The following is a 26,537-nucleotide window of genomic DNA, read 5'->3' as shown; positions in this document are numbered from 1 at the left end:
TAAAATAAGTAACAATTAAAAGAATGAGAACCAAATTTAATAGATAAAAAATTTTAATAAAAAAATAATAGGAGAAAAAAAAATAACAATTATAAAAATGAAGACAAAGTTAAAATAAAAATTAAATTTTAAGAAATTAAATTAAAAAGATAAATATTAAAAACAAAATATATATAACAATCAAAAGTTTGAGGATTAAATTCGATATAATCAACAAAAAATTATATTTTTAAATTTTTTATAATTTTCAAAAAATGTTTTTCACCCAAATTTTTGAGGAAAATACTTTTCTAAAAACCAAGTTAAATTTTTCTTTAACTGAAAAATGTTTTCCATTAACCAACTTTCTTAACAACAAACAAAAATAAGAAAGTTTAGAAAGTGATTTTCAGAAAACTACTTTAAAAAAAACATAAAGTGTTTTCCGTTAACCAACTTTCTTAACAACAAATAAACATAAGAAAATTTAGAAAATGATTTTCAGAAAACTAGTTTTCAAAAAAAACCAAATTTTTCTTTAACTGAAAAATATTTTTCTTTGATCAGAAAGTTTTTCATTGACTATAAAATATTTTTTATTGATAAAAAATTATTTTTTATTAATAAATTATTTTTCATAATAAACAAATATAAAAAAATATAAAAATAATTTTTTAAAAATTACTTTTCCAAAAATAAACACATGAGTTCATTCTGTTTTCTGTTTTCTTTTTTATTTTAAATAACGACCTGGCGACGTTGTTGTTTTGAAAGAGCACCAAAATAGAAAAACAAATAAAAAAAAAGGTATTTCATGGTCTGGAGATAAGGTTATTATCGGTATTTAAAAAATTCCTAGGCAAGTAGCATTTGCGTAAAGCTAGCCCCAAGCTTTCCGCTCTTTCTCGTCTCGTCTCGCCACAACAGACAAAAATACCAGTCAGAAATTGCAAGCAAAGCCAAGCGAACAAGAAAGCCACAATCTTCCTCTATCCTTCTCTCTACGTAACAAGCCAATTATCAATCTCTCTTAAGAACGGCTGGATTGATACGCTTCAGGTCATCGTGTCTCTCTCTGTTATGAACTGTGTATTCATCTCTGTGTGAAAACAGTAGAATAACTTAGAGCTCGAAACTGTTTTTTAATTTTCTAGAAGCGGATTTGATTTTATGGTTTATTTTTAGGATTGGGATGCTTGGTCACACTACGCTATTTTGAATTTTATTAGGGGACTAAGAGAGGAGTTTCTTGGTCCCCATCAAATGAGCTACAGTTGTGTTAAGAAATTGTGTAAAGGACTATAATGAGCTTAAAACTGAACAGCCCATTTCTTGGGATTCCGGTTAATGGTCGAAACCGGACCCATTCTCTGTGTTCGGGAAGAGGGCACTTATCGAAAAGGGGTTTTGGGAAATGTGTGTGTGTGAAAAAGTATAGTGATTGGGTTGCTCAAGCGATTCGGTTCTCGCATTTCTGTGGAAAGAATGTGGAGTTATTAAGGAATGCTATTGGATTGAGAAATGGGTTGAGGGCGGAATGTGTGAAAGAGCCGTTTGTGCAAAGTAAGGCTCTTGTGAGGTCATTGGCTCCTGTGTGGAAAGAAGGGTTGTTGATAGTGAGATGTTCGGTTTTTGGGGCTGTGATATCTGGGGTGTGTTTGTTGGTTTGGTATGGGCAGAACAGAGCTAAGTGTTATATAGAGGCAAAGCTTTTGCCTTCTGTTTGTTCAGTGCTTAGTGATTATGTTCAGCGGGAAATTGATTTTGGTAAGGTTAGGAATGTGTCGCCTTTAAGTGTTACTTTGGAGTCATGCTCAGTTGGGCCTCATGGCGAGGAATTTTCTTGTGGGGAGGTGCCTACAATGAAGCTTAAACTTCGTCCTTTTGCAAGTTTGAGGAGGGGGAAGATTGTGATTGATGCTATTTTGTCTCATCCAAGTGTCATGGTTGTGCAAAAGAAGGATTATACTTGGTTGGGGATACCCTCATCTGAAGGTGGTCTACAAAGGCACTTTTCCAATGAAGAAGGGATTGATTATCGTACAAAAACAAGGAGGCTTGCACGGGAGGAATCAGCTGCTCGCTGTGACATAGAAAGGGATGATAGTGCTAAGGAGGCTGCAGAGAAGGGTTATACTGTTCCTGAAAGAGATCCTGATATAGCTGGATATGATGTTCCAAAGAAAGATGCAACCCATTCGACAGATCTAACAAACTACGAGTTTTTCCCATTCATGGATGATAAGATGCATTGGAAGGACCATCATTGCATGGACACAGGTCTTGACTATGATAAGAGGCATGCTCATTTGGAGAAATCTTTTGGTGTAAAATTTCCTGGTTCAGGCCTTAAATTATGGTCTAGTGTGATTAGAGGACCCAAAAAGCACAAATTTAAGAAGAAGGCTAATGGTAGTGATATCTCAGCAGCCAGCATTAATGCCAAAAGACGAATCCTTGAGCGTAGTGCTGCAGCAGCAGTTGCATATTTCCAGGGTTTATACAGTGAAAAGTCTGACGAGCCTTCTCAGTCATCTGGTGGTTATGATGTTATGAACCTTGACTCCCTTTTAGCTCAAAGTGGAGGTGATTATAGTCTGGACATATCTATTGATGCAAGTACTGGTGATGAAGACTCAACAGCTAAAAGCCAGAATAAAGACTTGGTAAACCAGCCACTGGCAGCGGGTCAAAATGTTCACGGTCATATTGACAAGTTCAATATTATACGTGATACCTTTCTTGCGACTGTTGTTCATCTTGTTGAAGTTCAAAAAGTCAATGAAAATTTTCCGTCCATCAGAAATCTATCAGGGGATGCTAAAACAAACAATATAAACGATGTGGATTTAGCAGTTGATGCTGTAAATAGACGAATAGGTGCTAGTGACTCGGGCACTCAAAGCCACCATGCATCTCAAAGTTTAAGTTCTGTAAAGCTGGAGCATGGTCGTGCAACATACCTTCCAGTTCCTGGTTGGTCCTTGAGTTTGACATCTGGCTTACCCTCTTTTTCAAGAAGGCTCAGCAATCTGCTATCTCATCTCCTTGCTGGGCCATTTCAAGAGATTAAGTCAGGTGTTGGTCCTAAAGTTGAAGATATCGTTGCAGAACTTGTTGATGGGGTAGATGTAGTGCAGTCTGAAGAAATTGAGAAAATGCTACCTGTTTCACTGGATTCTGTACATTTCAAAGGTGGAACACTGATGCTGCTTGCATATGGTGACAGAGAACCCAGGTGAGTGCCACTTTTAGTCTACCCCTATTTACTAGTTGTATAAAATCATGTTTTATTTATTACATTGTTTATGTGGAGTGGAGTGGCCTTAGTGGTTTCTAATTTTCTTTTTCTTACTATTCATGGAGTAATAACTAATGAGGTTTTCTTGTTACTACCATTAAGATAAATTTGAGGTTTTCTGTTCTTCTGGTCTTTGACATAGAAAAATTAATAGAGGTCTTTCATTGTTGCAAGATTCTATAAAAAACAGATATCATTTAGAGCATGGCCTTGCAATGTATTTCCCTTACATGTTATATTTTGCTTGAATAGTTGTATAATAAGGCACCTTTATTCTACTGGCTAGTGTGACTGGGATTGAACATTGCATATTTCTATCTGCTTTCCTCAGTTAAAGGATTATTTCTTACCTTTCCAATTCCTATCATTCTTAAAAACTGCCCAGTCCGTGATTGCACATAAAAACTGAAAACTTCTCATAACATCAATCATAGAATAGACTCGGAAGCTTAACTCTCTCTCTCTCTCTCTCTCTCTCTCTCTCCACACACACACACACACATGCACACACATTTATGTTTCGGAAGCTTAACTCTCTCTCTCTCTCTCTCGCTCTCCACACACACACACACACACATTTATGTTTACACACACACTCACACATATGAGTGCATGTGTCTATATTGGCTGTTCTTCTTTATTGCTTAGTGTCCTCATTTAGACTCTTTGGCAAAGATTTTTGTGTGTTTTGTTTGTACATGTACTTGTGCTCCCCTGATGTTAATAAGCAATGATGGTCCTTGAATCAAACTAGAAGAACTGGCTTTCTAACATTGACATATATATTTTTTTTAAAAATTGATCAGCGTGCTAATCTCAACAAGTGAAGTGTCTAAAAGATAAAATCTTTGATGAAGTTACAGATTGTCTGGTTATTATTAAGGAATAACTGATTCAGCAGTGTCTTTGCTGGGATCTTCAAAAAGATTGCCTTGTTACATCGTGTTTGTTTAGTACTGTGTTTACTTCCTGTTCTTCCTTTGAGAGGATATTTTTGTCATCTATGTAACTCTTTCCTCTCTTGCTCTTTGTTAATCCTGGATTCATCCAAAAATGCAGTGGTTTCTGCTGAAACATTGGATAGAAGTGTTCTTTTATGAAGACACATTCTCCTGTGCATGACATTAATTTCTTTACCAAGTGATTTATGCATACCATTGATGCTTTCTACTATACTGTGTATAGGGAAATGGGAAACGTAGATGGACATCTGAAGTTTCAAAATCATTATGGTCGTGTGCATGTTCAGTTGAGCGGCAACTGTAGGATGTGGAGATCTGATGCAGTGTCTGAAGATGGTGGCTGGTTGTCTGCAGATGTTTTTGTTGATATTGTTGAGCAGACATGGCATGCCAATTTAAAAATCATCAACCTCTTTGCTCCGGTAAGGTACACACTGAATTTGGTATTTATGTTTGAAAATTGTTAAGAACCTTTTTATCTGCTATCTGAGTGAGAGAAAGTGTAACTGAATTGTATCAATTTGTCTTTGCAGCTTTGTGAAAGAATTTTAGAAATTCCAATCGCATGGTCCAAAGGGAGAGCCACTGGTGAGGTGCTTTTCTAACTCCAATTCAATTTTTATTTTTATCCAATCCTTCTCCCCGAATGTATAAGAATGTTCCTCAATTTCCGACCAACTGGACATGTCCATATTGATATTACCATTTAATCTTTTATTTTCATGTTATAGTTATTAAAAGGAAATATTTCTTATTATTTTCACGAGAAATTTCTTAACTGCTCCCAAGCTCTTTTTGATGATTTTTCTGGTCATAATGCATGGTAGTTGGGGCACATGTTATTAATCTGTGAAGCATGCCAGATTAGATTGTCTGATATCAGAAACTAGCATGGTTATACTTCTGAGTGCTTAGATTTATTATTATTACAAAAATTATATTGTTTTAGCTCTGCTTTTATGATTAGATTTATCTTTTATTTTTCCGAGTGAATGGCAGATATTTATCTCTTGCTTTAAGCATAATTTCATATGGTAGTGAATTTGGCTTTGTTCTATACTTAAATCAAGTTGCTTGTTTCAATTTACGTTGTTATTTGAGTTTGCATCTACCATCAGATGTTTTCTAGTTTAGCTGTATGGCATCAGAATTGTCTGCCTTGACAAGTAGTACTGTTGTTTAAGGTTCTTGAAACTCCGCCCTTCAATTAAACAAAGATTTAAATGTTTCATTTCCACATATAATCTTTTTGATTCCATATGTTTGTTTTCTCAAAACCTGTTAAAAGGAATTTTTTTTTTTGTATTTAATAAATATCGTAGACAATTTTATTTGCATCCTTCGCCTTTTGCAGGTTCACATGTGCATGTCTAGAGGGGAAACATTTCCTAATTTTCACGGGCAGCTTGATGTTACAGGATTGTCTTTTCAGATAAATGATGCTCCATCACGGTTCTCTGTATGTCCTTGTTTCATGTGTTCTCAAATGCTTGCTTTCTTTATGTTCTCTTTATGGAGATTTTTATTTCAGCATATCTCATATTATAGGGTAAGTTCTAGCTGGCAGAAACATGTAATTTTGTCTGGCATATGGTTCATGGCCTGCATATCTCATTTACAGATCTCTTTACTTTATTGCCACTTTCTTTGTGATCTATATATAGGTATATTTTATGCCCAGGTGAGTATGAGTTATTTGTTGATGATGTTGTGATTTTTATTAGATGGTATGATGCCTTGGAAGTTCTTTTGATGATTGTCATGTATGTTTAGTTAAGGGGGGAGCTAGATGACATCTTTCTCCATCAAGAGATGGGTCAGGTGGAGGTCACCAGTTAAATCCCTTTTGAGTGTCAAGTTGCTAAAGAAAAAGAAAAACAAAATGTTTCTTTCTTCCAGTACTTATAAATTTCTTGTCTTTATGTCTAATAATTTGGGGAGACAAGTAGAGACAAAAGCAATTGTTTTGTATTGAGGGAAGGAAACGAATGGATTAGAAAAGTAATCTTTTGTTGGAAATTTTAAATAGGAGGAAAAGGATACAAGGGAAATGCATTCTCAAGGCTGCATTTTATTTCCTGCAACAAATGCCATTATTCAGATATATGTAAGAGAACCTATTTACTATTTAGTTATGTGGAAAATAAAAGAGAGAAAAGCTTGATGGCATCAGATCTTAGTGAGTGATGAACCTAGGGGGACGCAGTAGTTATGAGGTTAATTTACGCGCCCTTTGCCACTGGATGAATCTTATAAAACTGATTAGTAGTTTAGGACTATACCTGAATGGGTATGAATCTTATAAAACTGATTAGTAGTTTAGGACTATAACTGATTTCAGAATAACCGTAACAAGGCTGTGTTGAATGGGTTTAATATATCATGGACATTTTACATATCAACAGCAATCTGATTTTCCATGAATTTTCCCAATTAACACACTTCTCATTGTATTTTTATGTTACTACTTGTAATGTGTCAAAATAATATGTGCAAAATTTATTCACGCTTATCTTATGTGGTGTTTCAGGTTTATACTGAAAAAGTTGAAATCATCATTTACTGTTCATTTTTTAATAAAAAAATAAGGAAACTAATTCTTTTCAGTAGGCTGGAAATCTTACATTGACTGTGCATTTTACAGGATATTTCAGCAAGTTTATGTTTCCGCGGCCAACGAATATTCTTGCATAATGCAAGTGGCTGGTTTGGCAATGTTCCTTTAGAAGCTTCTGGAGATTTTGGCATTCATCCAGAGGAAGGTGAATTTCATCTAATGTGTCAGGTATGGTCTTATATACGACTGCGTCAGACTTGAGAAGATGTATGTATTTCTTGACTTCATCATCACTCCATTTTGTCAGATGTGATATGACATTTTACTTGGGACTGGAAGGTTGATACTTCCTATGTGTGCTAAAGTGAATTTTTTGATGGTTATATTGCTGGAATTATCTTATTCAATAAGAGATGTACAGGTAGAATTGATGCAACATTCTTCTCATGATGGAGAATGGTTCAGTCATGACATTGAAAATATAGTTGCTTGCCTACAAAATTTTCCTTAGAACATAAAATTCAACTGCAAAAAAGGTCATAGAATAAAATAGAGATCCATGTGGAAGTCCTACTTAATCTCTCACAGAGGAGTTCTTTATCTTGTGTTCTGATGAGGAATTGATCAATGAGAATGTTTATCCTGCAAAGGAGTTCTTTATCTTGTGTTCTGATGAGGAATTGATCAAGGAGAATGTTTATCCTGCAAAGTAGTGGCTCCTCACTTGGAGGGTGGGTATGAAATATGTTATAATGCAAGCATGTGATCCTTCAACAATGGTTCACATTAGATAATGTGATTTCAAATGACAGAAATTCTCATTTTTGACATCGATCATATAAACAACTGCAGTCTGTTAGAACTTTGGTTACAACCCATTCAGTATGTTTTTGCTCTGTCATTGCTTTCTTATATAATAAGAACCTAAACTCTGTAGTCTAATACCTTTTTAATCCTGATAATAACAAGTTGTTGAAGACATTATGTATGTCGTATATGTCTGAACGTTTTTATAGTTACAATTACAGCTGGAGTTTTTCTGACCTCGAACTGGCAGGTTGCAGTGGCTTGTTACTTGTTTTAATTTTGTTGTGTTATTTCCTGTCAAACCAATAATATGTGCACGATTGATTTAGGTCCCTCGTGTCGAAGTAAATGCTTTGATGAAAACTTTTAAGATGAGACCTTTATTGTTCCCGGTAAGTGTGTCTGTATTTCATTGAGTTAATTCTTTATTGAATATGCACTTAAAAGTTCAATTTTTTTTCTGGCCGGTTAATTCCAATAATATTGTCGAATTGAACTGTGTAATCACTATATTTTGTAACAAAGCAAGAATGAGTTCATACTGACTACTTTGATTTTTTCTCCATCTTCACAAAGCAAGAATGAGTTCATACTGACTACGTTGATTTTTTCTCCATTGGCTTCAGTTAGCTGGTTCTGTAACTGCTGTATTTAACTGTCAAGGTCCACTGGATGCTCCTATATTTGTGGGAAGTGGAGTGGTTTCGAGGAAGATATCTCATTCATTTTCAGATGTCCCTGCATCTGTTGCACTGGAAGCAATGTTAAAAAGCAAAGAGGCTGGTGCTGTGGCAGCCTTTGATCGCATTCCCTTTTCATATTTATCAGCCAATTTCACATTTAACACTGATAACTGTGTAAGTTTGTTTTGAATATTTGATCACACAAGTATAAGTTTGTTTTGAATATTTGATCACACAAGTCCTAAGCTAGAATGACAACTTTTTTTCCATTTCAGTACAGATTTAATTATTGTGCTATATATTTTCACGACATAGGTTGCTGACTTGTATGGAATTAGAGCTAGCCTTGTAGATGGTGGTGAAATTAGAGGAGCAGGGAATGCATGGATTTGCCCAGAGGTAAACTGCTTGTGCTATAACCTCTCTTTCTTTCCTTCTGTCTTTCTTGACACACACAGATACAGAGTCAGCTAGGAGGTGAGCTGACTTGTTTCGTTGCATTGTGAGCTAGGATTGGGCTTTCTAGATTCTCCTGTGGTGTCTTATGTCTCATATTTTGTACCAAATTTCACTCTGAAGAGTATATGATTACAGTTGGATTATCTTATGCACTTTTTTTCTAGTTGGATCTTTGCCTATACAAGTGTTGATAAAACTCCAAAATAGTATTTCCTTTGAACCATATTTTTATCAGTAAAGACAAGAAAATCCATGATAGCATAATTTTTAGACTTTGTCTTGGATTTGAAATCATAGCTGATGATCGGATACAATTGATATTTTCTGTTTTCCGCCGACATGCATGAGTTTCTTTTGTTTTTTTTTTTCAATTGATCTCGAGTATATTCATATCTTAACATGTGAATGTAAGAGCTAACATTTTTGTTAACACTAGAGGGCATAGCGAAGAAAACAGATCTATGGTTGGCCTTTGATTTTGTAACTCCACATCTGTTGCCAGTACAAATCTATTTTAGCAAGTTGCTCTTGGTCTTTTATGATCCTACTATGCCATGCTTTTTATGGATTCCTTGGAACTTCTGATCTGAATCGAGCATGTAATTAAGTTTCTACCATTTAGGCTGTCATCTTTGATGTCTTTCATTCGCCATGTTACCTGATCAGTGGTTTGAATAGGAATATAAACAGTGTTCTTGAAGTCTGCACATTGATGCATGGAATGCTTGTCCCTAAGGTTATTTTATTTTTCCATTTCCATTCTGATATGGAACACTTTGTCACAGGGTGAAGTGGATGATGCAGCAATAGACGTTAATTTTTCTGGAAACTTTTCCTCTGATAAGATTATAAATCGATATATTCCAGAGTACCTTCAGTCGATGCCTCTAAAATTAGGGGACCTAACTGGAGAAACAAAACTTTCTGGATCCCTCTTAAGACCGTGAGCTCCATAAGCTTATCCTTGTCATTGTGCATTAGTTGTTCATTCTATGGTTTTGTTTGCATGTACTGTACTGTGGTTGATTGGCAATTCCTTCTGGACATAGGAGGTTTGACATCAAGTGGATTGCACCAAAAGCTGAGGGGTCATTTAGTGATGCTCGGGGAGATATCATGATCTCACATGATTATATCACAATTAAATCTTCATCTGTTGCTTTTGAGTTAGACACAAAAGTTCAAACGTCTTATCCTGATGAATACTTCCCAGACAGAAAGGAGTTTGATGGAAATAAAATTTTGCCATTTACTGTTGAAGGAGTTGAATTGGATCTACGAATGCGTGGTTTCGAGTTTTTCAGCTTGGTATCTTTTTATCCTTTTGATTCTCCAAGATCCACACATTTGAAAGCAACAGGAAAAATCAAATTTCAGGGAAAGGTGCTAAAACCTTCCAGTATTGTTAATGAGCAAGGTCTTGCTTCTGGGAGGGACATGCAACATGTGGAAGTAGAAGGGACTGCGCAAGGTACTCAAAGTCTTGTTGGCGAGGTTTCAGTCACAGGTCTTAGGCTAAACCAGTTGATGCTTGCACCTCAGTTGGCTGGACAGTTGAGCATTTCACGTGATCGAATCAAGGTAGTGGCTTTCTTTCACCTCAATGTATGTGTTTATGTGTGTGTGTGTTTTGATTTGTGTGTGTGTGTGTGTGTGTGTGTTTTGATATTGTGCATTTATTTTTAAATATGCCATTCTATGTGCTTATATTCACCTCAAGGAAGTTGTAAGACCTGGATTGCTTTGTTAATGTAGGTCAGAGTTAATGTTTTTGCATGAGATATCCTATTTTGATCTGTGAGTTATGTGAATACTTACTATTTTAATATGGTTAAAACGAACATGAAAACAGAGGTTGTGGATATCTTATTCCTACACTTGCCTTTTACCTCATCTTTTTTTACATGGCAATCTATTCTGAAAACTGAAGCTCTTTCTGGTGGTGCAGGTGGATGCCATGGGTAGGCCAGATGAAAGTCTTGCTGTGGAGGTTTTGGGCCCATTACAACCTGGTTATGATGAGAGCTCACCAAAAAGAAAATTCTCGTCTTTTAACCTTCAAAAGGGACAACTAAAAGCTAACGTCTCTTTCCAACCTCAGCATTCTGCTACTTTGGAGGTATCTGTAGGTCCCATGATTTGGGGAAAAAAAGAGAGAAGAAAAGGAAAATTTTTGCATCTTTACTTGGAATTTTATTCATGCTTTGTTATATTGAAAATGATTTCTTTTGCAGAACATGGATAATTGATTTTGTCTGCCTTTTATGAGGTTGTTGTAGGTACGAAATTTGCCACTGGATGAGTTGGAGTTGGCTTCTCTTCGTGGAACAATACAAAGGGTAAGCCTTGTTGGTATATCCTGTCAATTTGGAATGCAGTTATCAATAAGAATGAATCTGTTTTGTTTTTCTTCAGGATTTCAGCTGCTTACTTGGGCTTCTTTTATTTTACATGTTGACCTTTATGGCTGAACCTGATATTTTCTTGTGATTTAGTTGTTACTAAGATATAAACGTTGTCAAAGAACTATTTCAACCCAAAAGTTTAAGTTGCAAGTTGATACTTTAAGAATGGTTTTATATATTCTTAAATACACCCCTTAAAGTGAAAGCCTTTTGAGCTTGAAACTTGCATAAGTTCACCCAATCTAAACACATAAGCTGTTTGGTAAAGTTTCAAGGATGGTTTTATATATTCTCTCAAACCTCCTCTCAAGTGCATGTCCTTTTATGTTTGAAACTTGCATAAGTCCATTATATATTGTGTTTATTTTTTTTTTAATTTTAATAGAGTGTGGGTGGTGAAACTAAAACTTGTGATGATTGTTTGATCATCTAGGCTCTAGTATCATCTTAAAGAACTATTGTAAGCTCTTAAGTGAGGTTCTAATAATGATTCTATATATTCTTTAATACACCTTCTCAAGTGAATTTGCATAGGTCTTTTGGATTGAACCTAAGCTCAACTATTAGATTTAATATGGTGGCGGAGCCATTTTGTTATAATGGTCTAGCAAAGGTCTTGGAGCCCAAACCACTTGACAACACCAAGATTTATGTCTTTTGGATGGAACTCAACTATCAAATTCTATATAGTCTTAGAGCCTCAAAGAGGCCCAACGATTCGGTAAAGATATTAGAGCCCAAGCCACTTGACAGACCCCAAAATATTGGTTGCAAGTGAGTGAGAGTGTTGGTGAATATATCCCACATTGATTAAATACAAAAACATAAACTAATACAAAGGATGTTGAATGGACCAACCATCACAAGGCTTAAGTCTTTTGTATGGAGCCCAAACTTAATTATCAAACTCTATAGACATATATAACCGAGTGTTATAGGCTTTCAAGTTTAGCAGGAATGTTCCGCAATTGGTTTTACATGTCTCAATTAAATGTTGAGCTTGATCATGGCCTGTAGAAATCCCTTCACTGGTCTTCCTAAACAGACAAATGATATGGATCTTCATTTATTTCTATTATACCCATAAATACCAGATCATTTAACTGCTAGATGCTGTCTTTCTGAGCTGCCAAAAAGATATTAAAGTGTCTTGAGCTTTCAACTCCCTATAATAATGTTCATGGCCAGTGTATCATGACCATGATAATCTAGGAAGTGCATGCAATTTCTTTATAGTGGGCATTGTTGTGTGAGAAGATCTGCTACTTGAATTTACTATCAGGACACATTGTAACTTCTGACAGTAAGGAGGTACGCGATCCTGCTTTTCTCTAGACAGTAAGCTTATGAAGAAAAGTTAAAAAATGTGACAAAAACTTGTAAGGAAATCCCAAATAATAAGTGAGGCGGATTTTGTTTGGGTATAGGGTCAAAAATCTTCTCTCTTTGTAAGAATCCTAAATCTTGATGGAAGAAGTTAGTTGAGGAGAATGTGACAACCATCTTAATCACTTTTGATACATCTTCTGCTGGAAGTTTAGTTTATCAATATTTTTGTTAAGTCTGATAGAAGTATCTACTCTATATGCTCCTACTATTTTTTTCCGAAAACAATTCAAATAATTTCCTGCTATTGGAATTGTGATTCACTAGACTTTTCTTGATGATGATTGTATCGGTTATCATTTTGGACTTGAAAATTTTACGTCCTTGGCTGCTTGTTTACGTGCAGGCAGAAATTCAGCTCAATCTTCAGAAAAGAAGGGGTCATGGCGTGTTATCCATTCTTCGTCCAAAATTTAGCGGTGTGCTTGGTGAAGCCCTAGATGTGGCTGCTAGATGGAGTGGCGATGTTGTGAGTACTTGATCTAAAGTTTTTGTACCATGAAGTTGACCATGTTGGTACAAATGCTCAGTCTAATAGCTTGAGATTTCTTTATATCTACTAATTGAACTTAATAGAAAAATAATCATATCTTAGGCATGTCCTCTTTGATTTTGTGTTAAAGATTGATTGGTTCCATGGGTGGATAGTGAAACAAGCAATGTCTTGCATGCTTCTGTTGATGCCCTTTTATAACTTAGTATGTGACATTCAGGTTGAATTAGAGTGTGTTTACCAAACATCTTAGAATCTAAGTCAAAACTATCTTATGAAAAGTATATTTTTAATTATGTCTCAAAGTAAAGTGTAATTTTTCATGTCAAATGGGATTTTTTTTTAAATTCATGTTTGGATCATGTATGCGATTCCCAATCTTCTTGTCTTCTCTTTTGAAAGTTGAGATGTACTCAATTATGTCTTCAGTGGTTTTCTATTGCTGGATCTTGTGTTTTCCTGTTAGTGTTTCTCATTATAGTTAAAACAACAAATCAATTAAATTTACACTCATCCGATGTGAATTCATGTCATGAGAGTAGTTTTCTATTTTCTCTCAAATAATAACCGTATGACATAATCACATTGGTTCTTCTGAATTTTTTGGGCAAGGAGGAGATGTTTACAATTTTAAATGGCTGTTCTCTGACCCGATCATTTCTGAAAAAAATGTTTTGGATTTAGAGTACAAGTTCTAATGCAGCATGATTGCAACAATTATCACTTCTTTATATAGCTTATGCTCCAATAGCTATCTCCTGAAATTATCATATGGATATGCATGCTCACATGTGTGGAGAGATAGATTGATTGATAGATATTCTTTTTTTCCCTTTTGCTACTGCATGTTTAATGATTTTGTTACTGAATGATATGCTATTGTTTAGATCACTCTCGAGAAAACTGTTTTGGAACAAATCAATAGCTGTTATGAGCTTCAAGGTGAATATGTGTTGCCTGGCACTCGGGACAGAAACCTTGCTGGAAAGGAAAATGGTGGCCTGTTCAAAATGGCAATGACTGGACATCTTGGTAGTGTCATATCTTCTATGGGAAGATGGAGAATGAGACTTGAAGTTCCTCGAGCTGAGGTTGCTGAGATGCTTCCGCTGGCAAGGCTTCTTTCTCGAAGTACAGATCCTGCTGTTCGATCTAGATCAAAGGTTGTATTCACTTAAGTAATTGAAATGGACATATATCATAACAATCATCTTACTGTGGATTGAATCATATCACTTCTTATTAGTTTACAATTTGAGATGTTTACAGTACTTAGATCTTTGAATTAGAGATCCCTGATAGGTGCGCCACTTCTTTGCAGGATCTTTTCATGCAAAGTTTGCAGTCCGTAGGATTGTATCCAGAATGTTCTCAAGACTTGCTTGAGGTAGTTTGTTGATAAACTACAACATGTTTGATATTTTATATCCTATTAAAAAGCTTCATGTTCATAGTAACAGCCAATTTCATGTGTCTGGTATATTTAACAGCTCTAAAAAAAATTTCAGGTAATGCGAGGGCATTATACACCATCAAATGAAGTTATTCTTGAAGACATAAGTCTTCCAGGTTTAGCTGAACTTAAAGGTCGCTGGCATGGCTCTCTTGATGCAAGTGGTGGAGGCAATGGAGACACAATGGTATGGTTTTTGATCTTTTCATGATTCCTTAAAAATTCTGACCCTCTTCCTTTAGATGGCTCTTTCTCGTTTCTCTTTTTATTTCCCTTGTGCTTTTGTTTTTCCAGGCTGAGTTTGACTTTCATGGGGAGGATTGGGAGTGGGGCACCTACAAAACTCAGCGTGTTGTAGCAGCTGGCGCGTACAGCAACAATGATGGTTTGCGGCTTGAGAGGATCTTTATTCAAAAGGATAATGCCACAATACATGCTGATGGAACTTTGTTAGGGCCCAAAACCAATCTTCATTTTGCTGTTCTGAATTTTCCTGTTAGTCTAGTTCCAACGGTAGTTCAGGTCATTGAATCTTCGGCTGCTGACATTGTTCATTCTTTACGGCAACTGTTAGCCCCAATACGGGGTATATTACACATGGAAGGAGATCTTAGAGGAAGTCTTGCAAAACCAGAATGTGATGTTCAAGTAAGGCTCTTGGATGGTGCTATCGGGGGCATTGATCTTGGACGAGCTGAAGTTGTTGCTTCCCTAACTTCGACCAGTCGTTTTCTATTTAATGCCAAGTTTGAACCAATCATCCAAAATGGCCATGTACACATACAAGGAAGTGTTCCTATTAATTTTGTCCAAAATACTCCATTGGAGGAAGAAGATCAAGAAACAGATAAAAGTAGAGCAAAATGGGTGCCTGGCTGGGAGAAGGAAAGGGATAAAGGGTATGCTGATGAAGCGAGGGAGAAGGTTTATAGAGAGAGGGTTGAAGATGGTAGGAATACTCAACTAGCTGAAAGTCTCAAAGTTTTGAACTGGAACTTTTTAGATGTAGGAGAAGTTAGGGTTGATGCTGATATCAAGGATGGGGGAATGATGCTATTGACAGCTTTATCTCCTTATGTCAACTGGCTTCATGGCAATGCTGACATTATGCTTCAGGTAGGCTAGTCAAGATATAGTACTTGTGAATTCTCTCAATCTTATATATCTAAATTTTCTCTGAAATCCCCAAATCCGTGATTTGGAATTTTTTGTTGTTGGAATCTTCTTTCTAATCAAACAGGTCAGAGGTACTGTCGATCAACCTGTGCTTGATGGATTTGCGACATTCCACAGGGCTTCTATATTATCACCAGTACTCCGAAAACCACTCACAAACTTCGGTGGTAGTGTCCATGTAAAATCAAATAGGCTATGCATCACATCATTGGAGAGCCGGGTAAGCAGAAAGGGTAAGCTGCTCATAAAAGGCAATCTGCCTCTCAGAACAAGTGAAGCATCTCTTGGTGATAAAATTGATTTGAAATGTGAAGTTCTTGAAGTGCGGGCAAAAAATATACTGAGGTATGTCATGCAATTTATAACAGATGCATTTTTTATAAAATATGCGCCATGGCTTGTTGGGAATATATTTTACATTTAAAATTTGGTTCCATGTGGTACATGCCTTTTGAAATTTATACGTTGATAATTATGTTGCTGAATGCATGATCATTCTTAGTTTCCAGAGGACTAATGTCTTGCCCAAATCAGTGGTCAGGTTGACACCCAGATGCAAATAACTGGTTCGATATTACAACCAAACATATCAGGGAATATTAAATTGAGCCACGGAGAAGCATATCTACCGCATGATAGAGGTAGTGGAGCTTCTCCTTTCAATAGGTTGTCATCCACTCAGTCCAGGCTTCCAGCTGGGGGTGTCAACCATGCAGTTGCATCTAGATATGTTTCACGATTTTTCAGTTCAGAACCTGCTGCTTCAAAGACCAAGTTCCCTCAACCTGCTGGTAACATGTTAAATTGTTGGTTTCTTATAATGGGGTACTAAATATGTTTGAGAAATTAAATGAAATTAAATATCAACTCTTTGAAATATTTGTTTAAAACTTAAATGAAGGACCTGGTCAACCTTCAGGCTGACATGAAAGGATCCTCACTGACAAAATGCCTTACATTTAAAGCTGTTAATTTTTTACGTTTCTTTTGTTAGCAAATTCTTTGAACCTTTTTTCTGATGTTTATTTTATGCACATGCAGCTAAATCAAATAAAGTTGAAAAGGATTTGGAGCAATTAAACATTAAACCAAAAATAGATATACGCCTTAGTGATTTGAAGCTTGTTTTAGGACCTGAGTTGAGGGTAGTTTATCCTTTGATTCTCAATTTTGCTGTCAGTGGAGAGATTGAGCTCAATGGCTTGGCTCACCCAAAATGGATAAAACCAAAAGGTGTTCTCACATTTGAAAATGGTGATGTGAATCTGGTTGCAACACAAGTGAGTAACTATCTTCTTGTTAAATATTTTTTTTGTGCAGCACTTGTGCTCTTTGTTTTATTGAAGTTTAATTGTTTCCAAATTCAGGTGAGGCTTAAGCGGGAACATTTAAATATAGCAAAATTTGAGCCTGAGCATGGACTAGATCCCATGTTAGACTTAGTTTTGGTTGGATCGGAGTGGCAATTTAAGATTCAAAGCCGTGCCAGCAATTGGCAGGACAAACTGGTGGTAACCTCAAGTTCTGTGGAACAAGATGCCCTCTCACCAACAGAGGTAACATGAGAATTTTTTCATCCACCCTGTCAACTACTAGAGATGAGCTTTAATGTATCAAAATGTCTCATGGTTGAGAGGTCTGGAAACTGTAGTTGTTAATAGTATGTATAGAGTACAGCACATGTTCTGCATTGTATTTTTCATGTATTTTTATCTAGCAAGGTAGAAAGAGATCAAAGGATATCAAGCATTTTTTTTTTATGTTATCTATGCATGCATGCATTCGCGTGCACGTGTCATGTTTGTGATTCAGGGTATTGTTTGCTGTTGCTAAATTTGGATTAACATATTTTCTCAAGTCAATCTAATGTCAATTTTCCGTTCATGCAGGCAGCTAGAGTATTTGAGAGTCAATTGGCAGAGTCCATATTGGAGGGTGATGGCCAGCTTGCATTTAAAAAGCTTGCAACTGCAACACTTGAACAATTGATGCCAAGATTAGAAGGGAAGGGAGAGTTTTTGCATGCTAGATGGAGGCTAGTCTACGCTCCACAGATTCCTAGTTTACTTTCTGTTGATCCTACAGTTGATCCTCTAAAATCTCTGGCAAATAATATTTCATGTGGTACGGAGGTTGAGGTCCAGCTTGGGAAACGTCTTCAGGTTATCCCAGTCCTTCACTTACCCCCTAATAATCTTTTTTTTTTTTAAGTCTCTTCTGGATAATGTAAGTGATGATGAGAATGAAAGAGGCTGAAAAGGGTTAGCTGTTCATTTAGATGTGGTTTCAAGGTGCTCCAGCTTGGTCCTTGTTTTGAAGACTTGTCATGATCCTTTGTTAATGGTCATCTAAAATCTATTTGTCTTCTAAAGCATTTGTTTTTTTCGTTCTACTGTTTTCAGGCCTCCATTGTAAGGCAGATGAAGGACTCAGAAATGGCTATGCAATGGACCTTGATCTACCAGCTTACAAGCCGTTTGCGAGTGCTCCTACAATCTGCTCCCTCCAAACGGCTCCTTTTTGAATATTCTGCTACATCACAGGATTGATTCACTGTCATATTTTTTGCTTGCTGTTTTTCTTTGGAGCAGCTGAATCGATTCTCTGGAGTGCAGGGTTGTCATTGGTGAATGCTGTAGCATATAGATTGTCGATATTGAATATAGCTGATTGTAGTTGAAAAGAAAACCAAATTGAAATGAAGGTAGATGCTAAAGTAGATGTAGGAGTGTGCCGTTATTCTTTGCTCAGAAATGAATGAGCTTGTTCATATGTTAGACAGTTAATAGAAAATCAATGAAAACAAATTTAGTCACGATCGAGATTCATGACAGATACATGCTATGCTGGTGCACAAGAGCATTTGGCTTCAGTCCTCACAACAATCTCCAAAAGCCTCTTCAGCAGATGCATTAGCCTTGTCTCTGTTTTGAGTGGTCAAGGTAATATTTAATGTAGCAAAACTTGAACTTGCATTGCTGATCGTTCCTGAGAATGATATGTTCTTGGGATGTATGACTCGAAGCAACTGACTTGCATCAATGGCATGCGTACGGCTGTTGTTCCGGGGCACTAAAATGCCATTTTCCCTTCTTCTTTGTGGAGACCGTTGTGGTTTTTCCCCGTTTTGATGATCTGCCATGGTGGTTTTCTTATTTTTATCCCTCGTTACATGAACAGATGTTTTATTTATTTGAGTTCTATTTAATTTCTTTTTGTCATTTGCCTTGGTGTTTTTTTTTGAAATCATTCCTCTTGAAAAAAAGTGAGAAAATAAAACTCATAAAGAATAATTTATTTGAACGGCAATAAAGAGAAATGTTGAGCCAATAAATCGGATGCAATCTAAAGGTTTTATAAACTAATTATGAAAGAAAAATAATATTTCTCAATTTATTGAAAGCTAAAATTAACTTCATTTGTCACTGAATAAATTGTATCATGAAGTGAAAGTTAATATAAAATGCTATTTAGAAAAGTTAAATTTAATTAATGTAGAATTAAAGTCAGCTAATGTTTATATGGTGATTTTTCAATTTTTGAAATACTAAAAAATGGATAAAAATCAATTATATATACTAAAATTCAATTATTTCTTAGAGAATTTATTCTTGATATTTCTAAGTTGCTTCGTGGAAGACAATTAAGACACCTTTAAGGCTAGGAAATGTGACAGATGTTCTCGCCATCACGAAACATTTTTACCCAGCTAGACTTTCAATAATTTATCAATTAAGTGCAACTTTTCTATTCGATAATGCTAGCAATATAAGGAAAAAAATAAAGCCTTGACATTCAAACAAGTCTTGATATCCTTGGCACCATATGGTACCCTAACGCCATCATCACTAGTAGCTCCTAATGGCACCATATGGTACCCTAACGCCATCATCATTAGTAGCTCCTAATGCTTATAGGCAATTACACTACCTTGACGGGTCTAGACAAAATAACACTAGAAAATTGTTTTGCCTCGTGTTCACAAAGTATCTTAAAGGATAACTCACTTTGTCTGATAGCCATTTATAAAGTGGGTGCTCAAGGCACGTCTTTTCTCATTATCAGAGGATGAATAATAGTTACTAATTACATTATTCTGAATTAGACTTTTAAATCTTCCTAGATCCTAATAGGTACAAGACCAAGAGGCATGGCCTTTTAGTATATATAGAAAAATATCTATAACCCCAACCAAGTGTGAGGCTTTCCCTTATCCATATGAATTTTGAATACTCGAATTCTCTAGGACTATTGTCTATAAAATTAAGCTTGAACTACAATGATAGTTTCACCGACCCAAGAGAACATATGCAAAACATATGGAATAGCTTGGAGCAGGTCATCTAGGATAACGATACGATGTGCAAGATCCTCCCGATAACCTTCTATGGGTTTGTGCGCGTCTGATATAATAATTTGAACTCAAACTTTATTGAAGGTTTTAGTGATCTTTGTGCCAAATTATTGTCGTGTTTCAGTACAAGTACACCAAACAAAGTTCCACGAAGCTTTTTAGAGTTACCCAACTAGATAAGTTCCACGGAAAGTTCCACGAAGCTTTTTAGAGTTATCCAACTAGATAAGTCCACGTAGATATATTTGAAGATGTTTAATAAGGAGATGCTAAAGATAAAAGAGTTTTTTAAGCCATTGGCTTCAAAGGCCTCAATAATTGATTACACCTTACGAAATAGAAGCTTGCTTAAGGTGAAACAAGTTACGATGAATCATATATGGGTATAAAAGGTAAGTGTACTATGAATCAGACCTCTTTATTTTTATAAGGAAAGCCAATTAGAAAGATCTTTTAAGTGAAATCATTTATCTAGTGGAAACTCAAACTCAAGGAAGAACAAGAATGGAGCATCCAATGGGCACTCGGTATATCTTGAGAGGTTTCCCACTCTTCTTAACACCATTATCATTGAGGATTCATTTTATCCATGATTTTTTTTTCAATCTATTTTTTTTTTGTTCTTTGAGGGTTTAGTTGGAGGTTAATTTAGCCAAAATTATTTGAAGAATGATAAAGTTAAAAAAAAATAAGTGATTATAATAAAACATATAAAGATGATGACTAGTGTTTTTGAAATTTCTTGTGAAATATTCAACTTAGTTTTCATTCCTTACTAATTATAACAATGAGTTCCTCTAATATTTGAAGTTTCAACAAAAATTATTTTGATTCAAAATTTTATTTTGTTTATTTGTACTTTTTAATTTGGAAAAAAAAGAAAAAAGTTGCTAAATTCTACTGGATAGGTTTTAGAATGTTTTTTTTTTTGTTTTAGATTTTTGAGGGATAAACATGTTAATCAATGTTTTTAAAGTCTTTTCTAAGTGTTTTGGATCAAAAAAATTTTAGGTAAAAACATTTCAACCTTGATTTTATAGTCACTATAATAACTGTAATTTAGGTAAAATCAAATGACATGCTAATAACTTATTTTTTTAAAAAAATATTAGGGTATTTTCAATAAAAAAAATTAAGGGCCCAAGTGTTTGGGCCCTTACTGCATGGGTCAGGCGTATTGACCTTATTTGCTAGGTCCAACAATATTTAATCTTTTTTTTTATCTAAATTTTTCTAAATTTTTTTATATGATGTTTTTTCAAAATAATTTTCTAATTTATATTTAAATTAATACGCATTCTATCTTTTATTTTTAGCCTCTTTTAAGTAAAAAATTTTTTTTTAGTTATTTTGTATGCATTTAATTTTTAAAGATATTATTCTAATTTATCTATAATTTTTTATGTTTTATATAAATAAAAAATATTTATTTTTGAATAATATTTATAATATATATAACCTTAAATAATTTTTTTATTCAATCAATTTCATATGTGTTTATTTCTATCATAGCTTTTTTATTTATTATTAACGATTATTTTAAATTTTTTTAATACAATTAGTTTTTATTTTTTTTAATTAAATATATGTATAAACTTTTTATTTTACATTTTAAAAACTATATAAATGACATTGACGTAACATAACACGGTAAACAAATAACAAATAAAGAGATTGTAAAATATATTTTTTGTAGTTAGAACATGATAAATTAAGCTATATTTTTCAGAATTTCTTTTTATTTTATATTAACAGCAGAGGTGGCAGCCTGTACCGGTCAATCACGGGGAAGCCCGGCAGCTTCAACAAATAATAGAGATGGCAAGCAGGACCACAACACCCTGACATATTTTAGGTTAGGACTGGGGGCGGTCAGGAGCAGAGTGTATACTTTATAAAGCTAAATATCTCGAATCCACTCCTATCCTATAAATACCCTTTATGTACATTTCTTGGGTTTAGGCTTCAAGGTATCCACTAGGTTTTTGATTCGTTGCATTAAAAGAATTTTTTTTAATAGAAAGAACATTTGGTTGTTAATATATTAAATTAATTTTATCAACTTGAATTAATATATAAAATTTATAATTATAATTATAAAAATATGATAATATAATAAAATATAAAAAAATTAATAAATATCAGTATATTTATTTAATCAATTTCATGGGTGTAAGCTTCAAGCTATCTATCAGGTTTTTAGTTGGATTAAAAGAATTTTCTTTAAAGTTTTTAGTTGGATTAAAAGAATTTTCTTTTAAATAGAAAAAAAATATTTGATTGCTAATATATTAGATTAACTTGATAGTTAATATGTAAAACCTATAATTATAATTATAAAAGTATGATAATTTAATAAAATATATATATAAAAAACTCAATAAATATCAAGATATTTATTTAAAATTACGAGAATCTTATATAAACAAAAACTAAAACATATCACGAGTATCAATTCAAAATAAATTAAATATTAAAAGATAAAATTAAAATTTTTTAATCAAAAAACCGATTTTGAAAATAAAATAAAATTAGGTTGTGTATTTTGTTATAGTTGTAATTAAAATTGAAAATAAAATTATATAAAAAACAAAAAATAAATATATCTTTAATTATTATTATATATATTAGGTTGTGTATTTTGTTATAGTTGTTTTTAGGAAAATAAAGATAAATTTTGATTAGCAATGTGAATATCTAATGAAATAAAATAAATTCTTTTAAATCTCCTTGTTTTTAAATATTTACTTTTTTTATATGCCATTTTTTATTTCGATGAAAATGTCCCAAAAGAAAAATTAAATTTTAAGAAAATAAACATAAAAAATTAACAAACTTCAAACACCTATAATTTTTTTTAAAAAAAACTTCAAAGTATAAAAAAAAACAGAAAAAAACAGGAATAAACTATGAAGGAAAACAATTAGCCAAATGTGGTCTTAAAATCGAACCTTCTTATATACCTCCTGAAATTGCCATTTTGACCACTCGACTACTAATATCTATTTATCATTCCAAATTTTTATTTTAAAAAACATCTTTGTTTTCTAAAAATAGATGATCATCATGTAGTCTACTATTTTCCAAAATCTTACTAAAATCATTAAAGAAGATTTTTAGACTTTATAACCTATTTTGTCCATTATTTTTACTTCAAAACACATAAAAACCCAAATAAATTTATTTGTGGCCGGAAACACCCATAAAATTGATTTAAAAACAAAACTCAACATGATTCTCAAAAGCTTTCTGAGACAAGATCTACATTTTTAGGCACAATAAAGGCTAAATAATATTTTAATGGAATTCTCCTCATTAAAAGAAATTTTTTGATACCAAAATCAATTGGTTTCAATCAATAATTTTCTCTCTTTAATGTCACTTTCCGTGAGCCTCTCTCATCCAAGGATAAAAAATAAAAAATTAAATTCTTAGACCAAAATAAACTTTGCCTCATAATATTAGATTGGTCATTATATTTCTGTGTTTTTAACTTTAATATCCTATCATTGAATTTTTTCAACTCTTAACAAAGTTTGACAAACTAGTCATCAATTTAATCTTAAAAGGATGTAATTGAAAAAATCAAATTGAGTATGAAAAAAAAGTGCTACATTGATTTTTTTATAGATAAAATTATTAATTAATAAAAAAATATGGAGATAAAAATTGAAAAAGATGTTTATATGTAGCTGGTAGGGGTGATCATTTTCTGTTCGGTTCGGTTTTTATCAAAAAAAAGTAACCAAACCGAAAATTGTTTTTTGAAAAAAAACCCGAAACCGGGTCAAACCGACCGGTTTTGGTTCGGTTCGGTTTTTAGGAGAAAACCGGTTCAAATCGGTTTGGCTCGGTTTTTCCGGTTTGGCTAAGTTTTTCTCGGTTTTTCTGGTTTGGCTCGGTTTTTTTCGGTTTCGGTTCGGTTCGGTTCTGTTTTTCGGTTTTTTAGTTATAAAACCGAAACCAAACCGAACCGAACCGGCTGGGTTTTTTAAAATTTTTATTAATCGGTTTAATCGGTTTTTTTTTTCGGTTCGGTTTTTTCGGTTATTTTTTTCCGGTTTTCTCGGTTTAATCGGTTTTTCGATTTTTTTACTCACCCCTAGTAACTAGGGTCTTTCTCTCATCCATCTTCCAACTTTCTTTCTAGTTTAGTTTATTATTAGTGCAAAACTACACTGTGGTGTAAAAAAATAAAAATAAATTGAATGTAAAAAAATATATTTATACATGGAAAAATATTTATTATTATTATTAAACTTAGCTTGTCTAACAAATTAACTCTGAAATCTCCCGACTTCATTTTTTATCTAATTTATATTTAAAATTAAATTATATAAAAATTATTCTGAAATAATTCAATTGATTTAGCTAATTTATAAACAACTTGAACAACATGTAAAAATAGTGGTTTGAATTAAAGGAATATTCAAGATGATTTTTTTAATATTAAGATATTGATATATTGAATTGATTTAGGTTTCACAACTAACCCTCTAAATTAACAATCCATGAGATGGAATATATTATATTTAAAAAATATTTTTTAAAAAATTTATTTTTATTTAATTATTTGATAACAAAAATAGATATTATAAAATTAAATATAAATTAAATATTAAAATACTTATATAATATTATAATAACCTAATGAAAAGATATAGTTTTTGAAGATAAATTTAAAATTAAACAAACATAAAAGAATGAAAAAAAAAGAATGAAAGAAAAAAAATAAATAAAGGGGAAATGCAGGGAGAAAAAAAAAAAAAAACAACCGCCTTCATTGTTTGTATAGACAATTATGAAGAAAATGAGGTGGACTTTTAGAACTCAATTGATCCTTGACAACGTATAAGGAACACGCCATATCTCAATAATTAATTGAAATTAGATGAAAACATCATATTATAATAAAATTTTTTATTTAAAAATACATCAAATGATTTGTTTTTAATTATTTTCCAAGGCAAAGGAGAGGATTTGCTTGTTGAAGGAGAGATTTCAGCTGCATTTCCTCGTTTACCACTGAGTGGTGTTCATTTCAGAGGATGAAAACATCATATTATAATAAAAAAATTTATTTAAAAATACATCAAATGATTTGAATCGTGGAGGTGTCAAAGGGCCATGGCATAGCACCTAACCATTGAATGGAAGAAAAATCAACTTCGGAAGGCTGTCTTATTGATTATTATCAAGTTGTTTAGAAGTATATTATAAGTATTTTTGTTTATAAATATATTAAAAATATTTTTTATTTTTCAAAATTATTTTTGACATAGCACATCAAAATAATTTGAAAATATATAAAAATATTTTTAAATAAAAATAATTAAATAAAAAAACATAATTTAAACTATTTCTCGCAAGTTAATTCAGTGGTGGATTCCTTCTGGTTCTAAATATCATATTGTTGTGAAAATGTTTCTTATATCAAGCCTTCCCTTCCCTTTATTTATATGTCAACTTTCAAGAGCAATATTTTAGATTCTCAAAAATCGGATAAGATGCTATATTTTAATTCTTTATTCCTTTTATATGAACCTGTATGCTATGGACTCGGCATCCATTAATTTCAACAGGCAAGTTAGGGCATAAATTGAAGGAAAAAAAAAAAAAAACCCTAGTGATAGAAATTATTTGATTTCAATATGTTTGTTCTAAAAATACTTTCATGATTAAAATAAAAAAATTATAAGTCACCATATTAAAAAAAAATAGAGAGATAGTTTTAGATTTAAATGTCCTTAGAGACCACAATTAAATAAATATGAAGGTTTTATAAAAGCATGTTTAATAACATGATGTTTTTTAAAATATTTTTAAAATATATAAAAATATATTTTAGAATTGTTTTAAATTTTTTTAAATTGATACATAAAATCATAAAATAAAAATAAAAATAAAAATATTCATCTATTTAATACTTTTCTAAATAAAAATACCGCATTGGAAGAAAAGAGGTGAAAGGAGCTTTCAATATCTGCCTAATAAAAGGATGGCAAGAAATGGTCATCGTGGGCAAGCCGTTCGAAACAGGAGGAGAAGAGAAAATTCATAAATTATATTTTAATTCATGCATACTCAACAATATTCAATTTCGGCTCTTTATAGATTTAAGTTTATTGATATTTACCCTACAAATTGTAAAAGTTTCAATTTGGCCCTTATCTTTCAATAGTTAGGGTGGCTAATTGAATGTTCTCTTTTTCCAACATTTTCTTATTTTCTCTAATCATTTCCTACCAAAACTCCCTACTAACAGGATAATTTCTTATATTGGTAAAAAAGATAGACTTTCATTAGTTAATTAATCAGAGTTAATCCACTATGTTTAAGTCATATCATTTCTTCTATCTATATTTAAATACATTTAATCTCATTTTAAATATTCTAAAAGTCTAGATTTTATCAGTATTAGTATAGCCCACGACTGTATAAGAATAATAAGTAGAATATATAAGATTTATATATCATTAAGCTATTAGAACACCTCCAAGACGCTTGTAATGAGCTTTTTGT

At 33.1% G+C, this 26,537-nt stretch overlaps 1 protein-coding gene across 2 annotated transcripts; it reads left to right on the top strand.

Moving 5' to 3' along the window:
* The first annotated feature begins 861 nt into the window (after positions 1–861).
* Positions 862–18,477, top strand: EMB2410 (embryo defective 2410). 2 transcript variants are annotated; one of them, XM_011028228.1, is made up of 24 exons: positions 862–1,038; positions 1,165–3,217; positions 4,466–4,664; positions 4,776–4,835; positions 5,597–5,701; positions 6,887–7,027; positions 7,936–7,998; positions 8,233–8,463; positions 8,605–8,688; positions 9,534–9,691; positions 9,798–10,329; positions 10,697–10,867; positions 11,028–11,087; positions 12,886–13,008; positions 13,920–14,195; positions 14,354–14,419; positions 14,541–14,672; positions 14,780–15,601; positions 15,726–16,006; positions 16,196–16,452; positions 16,703–16,941; positions 17,029–17,217; positions 17,551–17,823; positions 18,064–18,477. In XM_011028228.1, the coding sequence occupies exons 2-24, from the start codon at positions 1,284–1,286 to the stop codon at positions 18,208–18,210; spliced, it is 6,543 nt and encodes a 2,180-aa protein (XP_011026530.1). In that variant the 5' UTR covers positions 862–1,038; positions 1,165–1,283; the 3' UTR covers positions 18,211–18,477. The 2 variants fall into 2 exon arrangements, with proteins under 2 accessions (XP_011026530.1, XP_011026529.1); XM_011028227.1 differs by having other exon boundaries at positions 862–3,217.
* Positions 18,478–26,537: the final 8,060 nt, after the last annotated feature.

This window comes from Populus euphratica, unplaced genomic scaffold, assembly GCF_000495115.2.
Source record: "Populus euphratica unplaced genomic scaffold, PopEup_1.0 scaffold50.1, whole genome shotgun sequence".
Classification (NCBI taxonomy): Eukaryota; Viridiplantae; Streptophyta; class Magnoliopsida; order Malpighiales; family Salicaceae; genus Populus; species Populus euphratica.
This window is presented reverse-complemented; position numbering and strand designations above follow the sequence as displayed.

Bases quoted from the DNA above. Each gene is read 5' to 3' on its own strand.
- EMB2410 (XM_011028228.1), top strand. From the start codon at position 1,284: ATGAGCTTAAAACTGAACAGCCCATTTCTTGGGATTCCGGTTAATGGT. The intron at 16,007-16,195 runs GTATGTCATGCA...TGCCCAAATCAG, and splicing joins CGGGCAAAAAATATACTGAG to TGGTCAGGTTGACACCCAGA. The intron at 16,942-17,028 runs GTGAGTAACTAT...TTCCAAATTCAG, and splicing joins TGAATCTGGTTGCAACACAA to GTGAGGCTTAAGCGGGAACA.